General features: G+C 42.7%; 1 protein-coding gene across 1 annotated transcript in view; it reads right to left on the bottom strand.

Moving 5' to 3' along the window:
- Nucleotides 1–9,801, bottom strand: part of LOC124595293 (esterase FE4-like) — a 70,227-nt gene extending 60,426 nt beyond the window's left edge. Inside the window, exons 1-2 of the mRNA XM_047133977.1 lie at nt 9,638–9,801; nt 527–664 (exon numbers count right to left, since the gene is read on the bottom strand). Of these exons, the coding sequence (XP_046989933.1) occupies nt 527–664; nt 9,638–9,697 (198 nt within the window). The 5' untranslated portion in view covers nt 9,698–9,801. The remainder of the gene's footprint in view (nt 1–526; nt 665–9,637) is intronic.
- Nucleotides 9,802–12,494: the final 2,693 nt, after the last annotated feature.

The raw sequence follows: 12,494 nt of genomic DNA, 5'->3' as shown, positions 1-12,494 counted from the left end.
AAATATAGTAGATTACGTTCAGGGTTCACTTTATAGTTAACTTGAATGTTTAAAACTAAGCCACATTCATGAAGTTCTAAAAGTAAAAGGAGCTTGACTTTGACCAGTAAGGCCATGTTACTTATAATTTTCTCACATCTGGTAAATCTATATTTATTGTATTCTGGTGATTGGATGTGAAGACTGGCAAGCATGTGTGACTGTACCTGCGCTGTCAGTCTTAATTACTGCGTTGTGGGATTTAGAAACTTATAAAAATTCATGATTTGTCCAGTATCTTTACAGTCAATACAAGTAATAGTTTTTGTGTTGCATAATTATTCATTCATAAAAGCGTAGTGTCAGTAATATTAAAACGTTAACTTTGTCAATAAAGAGTCTGCATGACAGTATTACCATGAAATTTGAAACGGTTTTCTCTGTTAAGAGTAAGCCGTCTCCCAAAAGGTGTGAATTGATTGTGGTTTCTATTTTTCGTAATTATACTTCTCCCAGTAGCATTAAGTGGGTGGTGACAGTTACTTACCTGGAATCGGAGATCTCCAACTGGTGGTTCTGCATACGGAATACCTTCAAACCTGAACATGGGTTTGCCTGTATACGTTTCCGACATCCGACCTCTCAAGGTGCCTTCTTCTATGTCCACGGTAACATACTCTTCAGCCTGTAAAAGATTTAAGAAGAAAACAATGAAGGTAATGAACATATTAATAAGAAATGTGAACATGTCAAACTGAAAATTGGTGGTTCATCATATACCATGGGGAATCGTTCTAAAACCTGAAACATGATATTACCGCAATAAAGCAATGCCGAACTGTCAGCAAGGCATGAGGTATTGAGGAGAGTGTCTGTGCATTATCGTCAGAGCTTTTGGAAGAGGATGAGACAACAAGGAAGGACGAAGGGTGAAATGGTCATTGGACGCTGCAGAAGTATTGTCACAAAACGACGGAGTTAGAAGGAAAATTTGGAAGCTTCCTATCAGCAGAAAAACCTTTACCGGGCTATGAGGACATCTACATTGTTTCACAAAAGTCGAGAAAAAAAATCACAAGATTTCAGTAGTTACTGTATGTATACCATGTAGACCACACGGATCACTTTATAAATATTTATTGAGGTTTCTGAGTTTCTGCCTGTCTCAGTTCAAATGGTCGGTGACTTGTCGAGAACCGTCACTTTACGTTACACTCTCTTGGTGGTAGAAGATTGGAAGAGAATCGCTTTTCTCCAGAAACAAAAGCCCTACAAATTGACAAGATTGGAAAATCAGAGGAACTGTTGACGCGGCGATACACCATGAAAATTTACACTTGTACCGTGCGTGCCTTTAAATGGTTCAAATGGCTCTAAGCACTATGGGTTTACACTTGTACCATGCGTGCCTTTAAAATGGTTCAAATGGCTCTAAGCACTATGGGACTTAACATCTGAGGTAATCAGTCCCCTAGACTTAGAACTACTTAAACCTAACTAACCTAAGGACATCACACACATCCATGCCCGAAGTAGGTTTCGAACCTGCGACCGCAACAGCAGCGCGGTTCCGGACTGAAGCGCCAGAACTTCTCGGTCACAGCGGACGGCGTGCCTTTCTTTACGGTTACATGCACGACCAGAAATGTTGAAACAGTAGATTTATACCGTCACTGAAGAAGACTAGAGAGGGCCATCTAGACATCTGACAGAGGACCATAAGATATCTTGCAAGAATGCAGAGTCCTGTGCCGTATCAAGTGGTTAAAATGCCACTACCTTTTGACCGAGAACTACTTGGTCCTTGTCAATCGTTTCACTTGACAATGACCAAAGAGTACTTGATCGACATCTCGGGGAATTTTAAAGTATGAACGCTGCAAGAACCCCGAGAAGAGTTTAGTCGACAACATAATTGTTTGTGCTGCTTGCAAATCACGCCCATCCATCACAGAAAAAATGTACAAGAACCCAAAATTCTAATATAGCTGATATAGGAAGGCATCTTTTATTGAAAGAGGAAGCTGAGAGCTTACACACAGGCTAAGAGGACCTGACAGTACATCATCCATTGTTTTATTTGAATTCAGGTAGCCGAGAGTTCCTCCATAATCTAGTCCTTTGGAGCAAGTCCACTGCTTTGATTAATTTTTTCTGGTGTGAAGACTGTAGTTTCATTAATGGGCACAAATCTGCCTGACAGATTAGCTTCTTTCTTTTCCTACAACTACATCTGCATAATTATTCCGTAAATCATACTTAAGTGCCTGGCAGAGGGTTCGTCAAACCAACAGCAGACTCTTTCTTAACTGTTCCTCTCTAGCAGCGCTTGGAATAATGATGTGGTATGCAAATAAAACAGTCTTGTCCCGCTTTTCCCAGACCATTTTCTGTGCGATCATTCCAATTTAACGTATTCGTGATTGTAATCCATAGGTATCTAGCTAAATTGGCAGCTTTTAGATTTGTGTGATCTATCCTGTAACCTAGATTTAACGGATTTCCGTTAATACACATGACGTTGACCTCTTACTTTTCGTTTTGCCACTTTTCGCACCATACAGATATCTTGTCTAAATTATTTTGCATCTGGTGTTTCATCCTCTGATTGCTTTAATATAAGGTAACTGACTGCATCATCTAAAAACAACCTGGCTGCGCAAATTGTCTCCTAAATCATTTATGTAGGTTAGGGACAGAAAAGGGGCCTATAACTCTTCCTTGGTGAACGCCAGATATCACTTTTCTTTTACTCAAAGACTTTTAGTCAGTTATTATTGATTGTGACCTTCCTGACTTTAGCCATAAAAGATGGAGAACTAAGCAACAATATAGGGACTCATTATAAGAGGGGGGCTTTGTAATATATCTAGAACGCTATTCGTCATGTGCGAGTCAAAGTAATTGTTTGCTGTCTAGTCGCAGGTAGGAGTGCTTGGCGTGTATTATTATCGCTACTGGCGTTTGTTTGTTCGCTAGCTTCTGCTCAGAATGAACTGCTGTACATTATCTTTTAGCCGTTTTCTTCCACAGGAAAAGGGCATAATTTGTTAATCGTGCTGAACATGGCCATTTTTTAAACTGATAAATTGTACTAGCGTAGTTGGATTTGATGTAGTGTGTTCGCCATTGTCATGATATTATCCACCATTAAACTGGTGAGAATTATACCGTGAAAAGCAAAAGAAATGAGAACACCTGCCTGCGAACATGTAGAAGTGCCGCATCGCGACGTGGCATGGACACGACTGATGTCTGAAGTAGTGCTGGAGGGAAATGACTTCATGAACCCTGCAGCGCTGCCCATAAATCACTAAGAGTACAAGGGGGTGGAGGTCTCTTCTGAACAGCGTGTTGCAAGGCATCCCAGGTATGGTCAATAATTTTCATGTCTGGGGAATTTGGTGGCCAGTGGAAGTGTTTAAACTCAGAAGAGTGTTTCTGGAGCCATTCTATAGCAATTCTGGACTGTGGGGGTGTCGCATTGTCCTGCTGGAAATGCCCCAGTGTGTCGGAATGGACAATGGACATGAATGAATGCAGGTAATCAGACAGGCTGCTTACGTACGAATCATCTGTCAGAGTCGTATCTAGACTTATCAGGGGTCCCATATCACTCCAACTGCACACACCCCTCACCCTTACAGAGCCTCCACCAGCTTGAACAGTCCCCTGCAGACATGCAGGGTCCATGAATTAATGAGGTTGTCTCCATACCTGTACACATCCATCTCCTCGATACAATTTTAAATGAGACTAGTCCGACCAGGCAACATGTTCCCTGCCATTAACAGTCCAATTTCAGTGTTGACGGGCCCAGACGAGGCGCAAAGATTTATGTCGTGCAGTCATCAAGGGTACACGAGTGGACCTTCGGCTCCGAAAGCCCATATCGATGATGTTTCGTTGAATGGTTCGCATGCTGACACCTGTTAATGGCCCATCACTGAAATCTGCAGCAGTCTGCGGAAGGGCTGCACTTCCGTCAGATGAATGATTCTCTTCAGTCGCCTTTAGTCCCGTTCTTGAAGGATCTCTTTTTCCGGCCTCAGCGATGTCGGAGATTTGATGCTCTACCGGATTCCTGAAATTCACGGTACCCTTATGAAATGGTCGTATGGGAAATATCCACTTCATCCCTACCTCGAAAATGCTGTGTCCCATCGTTCGTGCGGTGACTGTAACACATTGTTCAAACTCACTTAAATGCTGATAACGTGCCATTGTTGCAGCAGGGACCGATGTAACAATGCGTCAGCCACTTGTTTTCTCATATAGGCGTTGCCGACCGCAGCGCCGTATTCTGTCTGTTTACATAACTCTGTATTAGAATACACATGCCTATACCGGTTTCTTTGGCGCTTCACTGTAATACTCTTACGTACTGATTTACGTTTCAAGTAGATAATGATGGAATTACATGGTATATTGGTTCATAATCAGGCAAATACACTGTTGAGCCAAAACATTATGATCACCTACTTAAAAGCGTGTTGGTCCACTTCTGGAACGCAATTTAGTAGCGATTCTACATGCCATAATTTGACAGATTTCCAGAGGCTTGTGGCACCAGATGCCTATGCACAGGTCACACACTTCTCACAATTTACGGGCGTTTTGTTTTCTGGGCTCGGAACTGGCGTCCGACAGCGCCCCAGTCGGATTTCGTCGGATTTTTAATGGTCAAGACATCAAGATGAGTTCACTATCATCCTCCTCAAACCATGGCAGCACGATTATGTCCTTGTGACACGGACAGTTGTCCTGTTGGAAGATACCATTGGTGTTGAGGAAGACAGCAAGCGTAAGGGGTTACAGGTTGTCCCTAATAATGTTCACATAGTCCACAGCTGCCATGGTGCATTCTATTATTACCACAGGTCCCATGGAGGCCCACGTAAGTGTCCCCCAGAATATTATTCTGCTCCAACCGCCATGCGTCCGTGGCGCACTACATGTTTCGAGCACCCGTTCGCCTGGATTTCGGCTTATGTAGAGACGATCATTGACCTGGTATAACGGTAAACGGGATTCATTCCACCAAGTGACACGATTACACTTATCTGCGGTCCAATCTTGGTGATCCGGTGCTCACTGTAATCATAATTGTCTATGTTGTTGGGTCAACATGGGAAAAAGTAGTGGATCTCTGCTGCGTAACGCCATGTTTAAAACTGTGTGCTGAACGATGTGCTCCAAAACACTTGTCTCTGCGCCAGTGCTGTACTCTGTCATCAGATCTGCCATAGGTCGCAACCTATCCTGTTTTAGAGAACAGGCAAACCACCGATCCCTATGTTGTGTCATGAGGTGTAGACGTCCAGCTTATTGTCGCTTACTCGTGGATTCAGCGCTCTTCAACCACTTTCTGTAGATGCTCACGAAAGTAGCACGCGAACACTCGACCAGCTTCGCCGTTTCCGAGGCGATCGCTCCGAGGCACCGGGCCACAACAATCTGGCTTCTGTCAAAGTCGCTTGAGTCGGTGGATTTCCGCATTTGTGTCACTTACCGTAGCTAGAATGATTTCCCATTCGTCTCCGCTCAGCTCATATATTTCTCTTACAGCGTCACGTGCAGTCACCGCCACTAGGCAGCATACAGCCTCACGGTGAGCAGTGGCCATAAATGTTTGGCCTCATCAGTGTAGAGCCCGAAACTTCGGGATGTATGAAATTTGCTATCAATCAATTAAATTAGATATTTTTTTTATTAGGTATTCAGCGATCACAGGCCCTGCAGGCCACACGCTGCTTCCACAAACTGCCTCCATTCCTTCTCGTTTTTTGCCCGGTTCCTCTAGGTGTCTTCAATTCCCAGGGCTGCTCGGTCCTTCGCCAGGTCGTCCATGCAGCGCTGCCTTGCTCGTCCAATGGAGCGTTTGGTTTTTGGTTTCCCCGCTAGTGCCATCTTAGTCTGTCTTCCCTTTGGCATACGGGCTACATGGCCCACCCATTGTATTCTTTTGCTCTTTATCTTCTGTAGGATAGTTGGTTGTCGCATCAGAAGGTAGATTTCCTCGTTTTTCCTCCTCCTCCATTCTCCATTATCTAAAACGGGTCCCCATATGTTCCTCAACTCTTCTTTCAAATATTAATAATTTTTTTTCCTTTCTCGCTTAGTCATGCATTACTGCTGGGCATATCATTGTGTTGTAGATTTTCATCTTCGTGTTCACTGAGATCGATTTAGGGCCAAGCGTCTCTCTGAGGGTATGCATGCATTTCGTTCCCACTGCTATTCTTTCCTTGATGTCAATTTTTATGTTGTTGTCCTTGGTAAACCACGATCCCGAGTATTTGAACTAGTCTACTCTCTTGAACCTCTTGCCATCTGTCTCAAGAAATTCTATCTGCTCCTGTATTCTTCCTAACTGCATGCACTCTGTTTTGTCTCGATTCACTCTGAGCCCTACCTTCTGTGCATAATTGTCCATTTTCTGGTACATTTCTTTCAACTCGTGCTTTCATTCACTTAATAGTACTATGTCATCTGCATATGGGAGACAATTGAAGTTACCGTCCATCTCTACTCCAGCTCACTCCTGTGGCCTACACTCTTTTATTACTGTCTCTAAGATGAAACTGAACAGAACATATGAGAGAGCATCCCCTTGTCTGAGGCCTGTCTCTATCTCGAATGTTTCTGATGTGGCTCCTTGGAAACGCACTGCTGCCTTTGACCCTTCCATACAAGCTTGAACCATTCTCACTAGCTTCTCAGGGATTCTGAAGTCCTGCACTGCATTGTATAGGCTCTTCCTGTGGATACTGTCATACGCACGTTGAAAATCGACGAACAGGCTGTAGATATCTTTACCATATTCCCAATGTTTTTCAAGCAATTGTCTTAGTGTGAAAATGTGATCTACTGTCGCTCGGTTTGATCGAAAGCCAGCTTGATACTACTGCATGTTGTTCTCTATGAATGGTTTCAGTTTTCTAAGGATAATGATAGACACCACCCTGCACGTAACATTCAACAAGCTGATTCCTCTGTAGTTACCGCATTCCATTTTGCTTCCCTTCTTGTATATTGGACATATTACATCCAATTTACATTCTTCTGGCAGTACCTCCTTCTCCCACATCAACTGGATCAGTTTACATATCTTTAAGTGTAAGCTCTCACCTGCCTCCTTGATTAATTCAGATGATATTCCGTCCTCTCCTGGGGCTTTGTTGTTTCTGAGTCCTTTGATTGCGATTTTCACGTCTTCTTCACTAACTTCCCGTTGTTCTTCATGTTTCCTTTCCTCCGTAGTGTTTACAGGTAATATCTCATCTTGGTCTGGGCGATTCAACAGTTCTGAGAAGCATTCTTTCCATCTTTCTACAATTCTTTCCTTGTCATTTATAAAGTTGCCGGTCTTATCTCTAATTAAAAAAGTTTGGCTCAGAAATCAGCGTTTCCGATTTTTTATGTATTGGAAGAATTGTCTTGAGTTAAATTACAAGACAAAAAACAAACACTTGACACTGATCATTACCATGTACGCACGTTACATTGCGGATGGACTCCACCACCTGTGGTGACAAAAGGAAGCCCTAAGTTACAACATTTAAAAATCGGGGAGAAATGTAAGGATTTAGAATGGCTCTGAGCACTATGCGACTCAACTGCTGAGGTCATCAGTCAAGGATTTAGAAGCATTTTTCACTAGGGGAAAGATAGATACCACCTACAGGAAAATTAAAGAGTCCTTTAGACAAAAAAGGAAGCAGCTGTATGAATACCAGGAGCTCAGATGGAACCATTCCTAGGCACAGAAGGGAAAGCTGAAAGAGTGAAGGAACATATAGAGGGATCTATGCAAGGGAGATGAACTTGAAGGCAATATTAAAGTCATGTAGATGAAGATGAGAGGGGGAGGTGTGACACTGCGAGAACAATTTGACAGAACACGGGAAGACCTAAGTCGAAACAAGACGCCGGGAACAGCCGACAATCTGTCAGAGCTACTGATAATCTAGGGAGAGCCAGCCATGGTAAAACTCTTCCATTTGGTTTGCAAGCTGTGGGAGACAGGCGAAATACCCTCGTACTTCAAGAACAATGTAATTATTGCAATTCCAAAGACAGTAGTTCCTGACATGTGTGGAAATTACCAAATTTAATAAGTCATGGTTGCAAAGTACTAACACGAATTCTTTGCAGAAGAATGGAAAAACTGGTAGAAACCGTCCCTGAGGAAGATCAGATTGGATTCCAGAGAAACGTAGGAACACACGAGGCAATACTAACACTCTGAGCAATCTTAGGAGATAGGTTAAGGAAAGAAAAACCTGAGTTTATAGAATTTGTACACTTCGAGAAAGCTTTCGAGGACGTTGGCTGGAATACTTTCTTTGGAGTTCTGAAGATAGGAGGGGTAAAATACAGGGAACGAAAGGCTACTTAAAACTAGTACAGAAACTAGACGGCAGTAATAAGAATCTTGGGGTATGAAGGAGAAGCAGGGTTGAGAAGGGAGTGAGACAGGGTTGTAGTCTGTCCCACATATTTTTCAATCTGTACATAGAAAGTGTAGTAAAGAAAACCAAAGAAAAATTTGAAGTAGGAGATAAAGATCAGGGAGAAGAAATGAAGGCTTTGAGGTTTGCCGACGACAGCGTAATTCTGTCAGAGACAGCAAAGAACTTGTAAGAGTAGTTGGAAAGTATGGGCAGTGCCTTGGAAGAAGGATATAAGATGAACATCACCAAAAGCTGAACAATGATGGTGGAATGTAGTTGAATTAAATCTGGTGATGGTGAGAACATTATATTAAGAAACGAGACTCTGAAAGTAGTAGGTGAGTTTTGTATTTGGGTTTCAAAATAACTGGTGACAGCCAAAATAGAGATGATATAAAAAATGTAGCGTGGCAACGGCAAGAAAGAGAAATCTGTTAAGATCAAATATAGACTTAAGAGCTAGCAAGTCCTTCCTGAAGGTACTTACCTGGAGTGTAGCCATGTATGGAAGTGAAATATGGATGACATACAGTTCAGACAAAAAGAGAACAGAAGCTTTTCAAATGTGGTGCTACAGAAGAATTCTGAGGATTAGATGGATAGAGGTACTGAATAGAATCAGGAGGTACGGAACACAAGGAGGAAGATAATTAATTTGTTTGCACAACTTGACTAAAAGAAGGTATCGATTGATAGGACACATTCTGAGGCATCAAGGGATCACCACTTTAATACTGGAGGAAGGGATGTGGACTGGAAATCATAGAGGGAGACAAGAGGTGAATACAGTAAGGAGATTCAGAAGGATGGGAGATTCAGAAGGATGTAGGCTCCATGAGTTATTTAGAGATGAAGAGGTTTCACATGGTAGAGTAGTATGGAGAGCTCTGTCAAACCAGTCTTCGGGCTGAAGGACACAACAACAACAGATGTTTTCATATGGAGTTACAGCTTCGAGTGTTCTTTGGCACGCCAATTTTCATTGAATTCGGATACCCATTTTTAAACTTTGGAAATTGAAGAATCGGGCTTCTTATATAGAACAGCTTTGGGTGAAGCTGCGTTGTCGATACGCCATCGTGACAAGTAAGTATGAATTTTGGTGACAGCTTACTGTATGTTTTTATTGTTTTTACACATACACACATTGCATGAAGCACTACATACGTAACGGATTATGCTGAATAAATGAAGATACTTACTGACAAAGCGACTGTTATTAAACAGAGTTGTAAAACTGCAACGAAGCGAAGAGTCGCCATGGTTCTCGAGAGCTCCCTTCCTTCCACGATGGCTGCTAGTGACCAAACTCAGTAGCTCCGTCTGACTCCTCACAGTTAAAAAGTAGTGTCAGTAATCACGTGCGTAACAAAACGAAAAAAAATCTGTCTCTATCTTGGTGACAGTTTGTAATTACAGTAACGAAAGTTACTCCATTTTAATAGGGAGTATGTAGTGTGATGAAATAAGTAGCCAATCACGTTTGTTTGTCGCTTTTTAGATGGATCTTTTAACGTGGAAGATAAACTATCTTATCGTGTAATCATATCACTACTCATCTTCGGAAATCTGAGGCACGTCTGTTGCATAACTTCACTGTAAGAACGCGTTTAGTAACAGAGTACTTCCTAAGACGTGATTCTCTAATGAGGAAGTAGAAATTATAGCTAATTAACTGAATTATTATCTCTAAAAACTAAAATATGATTCTTTTGACTACCTCAAGATGTAGTTTATAAAGAAACTATAGAAAACAGCAAGGCGTGTAACTACGTATACAGTACTGAATAACAAAAGAAAAATGTAATTGTCTGAAAGGCAACATATACCGCTCTGGCTGTCACTGGCTGACTAAAAATATCGCTTTATTCCCACTGTAGCACACTTTCGGTTGTGAAGCCATTTCCAAATGTTTGCGTATTTACAACCCATCAGATTGTCATTTCTGGGTCAAAGTATAGGAACTCATCAAGTCACACAAATTATAATGTAACTGTGAGAGTTTTGACACATTGTCAGACGTGATCAAGGGTATGACAAGTGTATCTAGAGAGTAGTAACCCAGCGTACCACTAGGAACGTATGAGTATATTGGGCTACGTACAGGCAAAACTGAACTAGAAGCTTGGAAGGAAAGAAGATGTAGTAAATCAATATCACAGAGAGTTCCTCATAATGTATCGGACAAAATTTTCAGCTCAGTGCGGTCGTCCGACTTCCCTTCATCTTTTGTTTCCATATGAAAGGTGCTGTGACACAACCAGCAGAGTCAACAAGCAAGTACATTTTCTCAGCAGTGCTCTTGTAAGACTATTGCTTCCAATGTGCACCCATCGATTCAATGCAGTGTTGTCTGACAGCCGCGAGGAGTGACCGAGTGGTTAGAGGCGCCATGTCACGGATTGCGCCGCCCCTCACGCCGGAAGTTCGTGTCTTCCCCTGGGCATGGTTGTGTGTGTGTTGTTCTTAGCATAAGTTAGTTTAAGTTAGTATAAGCAGTGTGTAAATCTAGGGACCGATGACCTCAGCAGTTTGGTCCCTTAGGAATTTACACATATTTGAATATTTTTGCTGTCTGAAAACGCTATATAGGTGCCCTCAACAACCCAACAAGAAACTGCGAAACATCCAACCAGTATACATAATGAATTTTTCACTCTGTAGCTAAGTATGCGTTTTGTACATTTCAGGAGGATTAAAACTTTGTCCCGAACCGAAACTAGAACGAAGGACCTTCCCCCTTGCAGGTATGGCTCTTCCCGACTGAGTTGTTGAGGCCCGACAGCGCAGCTTCACCTCTGCCATTGGTGTACCAAAGCATTCAACACAACCAACGTCGCTACAGAAAGAAAACCTACGAGCTAACACCCATAAACTTAGAAAAGGAGCCTCCAAACGAATCTGAAGAAGGCTAATCTGCTTGAAGTCTGCGGGAGGGAACCTACTGATACCTTCTCAAAGCTTCTCAGCTTGGCAACAAGAGGACAGAAGTAGAAAAATTTAACGGATGAGTGGCTCCACACTCCAATGGAGAGGTAGACGATTCATGATTATGTGGGCAACTCTATCTTTCGTCATTTATAAACAAAGTGATTTACTTCCAGTCTACGGGATATTTATCTTAAATATACAGAGGCCTCTTTTCTGTGGGATTGTAGCGTCCAAGACGTTTCTCTACACACCACTTCGCAAGTGTTTACAGCAATAGTGCAACTACCGTTTAGGAGGGGCTTATATGAGGTGCATTCAAAAGAAAATATGCGAAACACCACTGTGGTATAATAAACTGAAGTCTTTATTCAAAAGTAATCACCAGAGGCTTGAGCCCAACTACCCCACTGTTTCACGAACCGAAGGATTCCCTGTTCTCAGCGATCCCGCGGCTGTGACAGGAGCCAGTCCCCCACTGTATCCTGTAACCCTCAGTTCGTCGTCCGAGATATAAGCGCGACCCTTTGAGGTGTTGTTTTAGTGGACCAAACACATGGTAATCGCCGGTGACGTGTCCTGGCTGTACGTCGCACGCTCAAGCTGCTCCCACTTGAAGTTGACCATTACACATTGTGTGGCCTTGCAGACGTGTGGACGCGATTTAACGTGGAGCAGAATCACTGCCTCCGTGAGCCGACCACGTCGTTCGCTCTAGGAGTTTTGCACGCTACAAAAGTATACGTCATTTTGGTTTTACCGTACCCGCGGAATTTGATGAGTATATGTCATCGGACGTCGGAAAAGTCGGCGAGCATCACCTTGACTGCTGAGGGCACAGATTTGAATTTCTTACGAGGACGTGACGAAGTATTCGTCGCGTTCATAGATGGCTCACTATGTTATCCCAAATCGGTATATGCAAATTTCAAACGGTTTGATTGTTACGACATTTGTATCTTTTCATTTGAACACCCCACGTATTACCTACAAATGCTGGCCGCTGTGGCCGAGCGGTTGTAGGCGCCTCAGTACGGAACCGCGCGACTGCTACGGTCGCAGGTTTGAATCCTGCCTCGGGCATGGATGTGTGTGATGTCCTTAGGTTAGTTAGGTTTAATTAGTTCTAAG

The sequence above is a fragment of the Schistocerca americana genome, chromosome 2 (assembly GCF_021461395.2).
Source record: "Schistocerca americana isolate TAMUIC-IGC-003095 chromosome 2, iqSchAmer2.1, whole genome shotgun sequence".
Classification (NCBI taxonomy): Eukaryota; Metazoa; Arthropoda; class Insecta; order Orthoptera; family Acrididae; genus Schistocerca; species Schistocerca americana.
The sequence above is the reverse complement of the archived record's forward strand: the minus strand, read 5'-3'. Positions and strand labels throughout refer to the sequence as shown.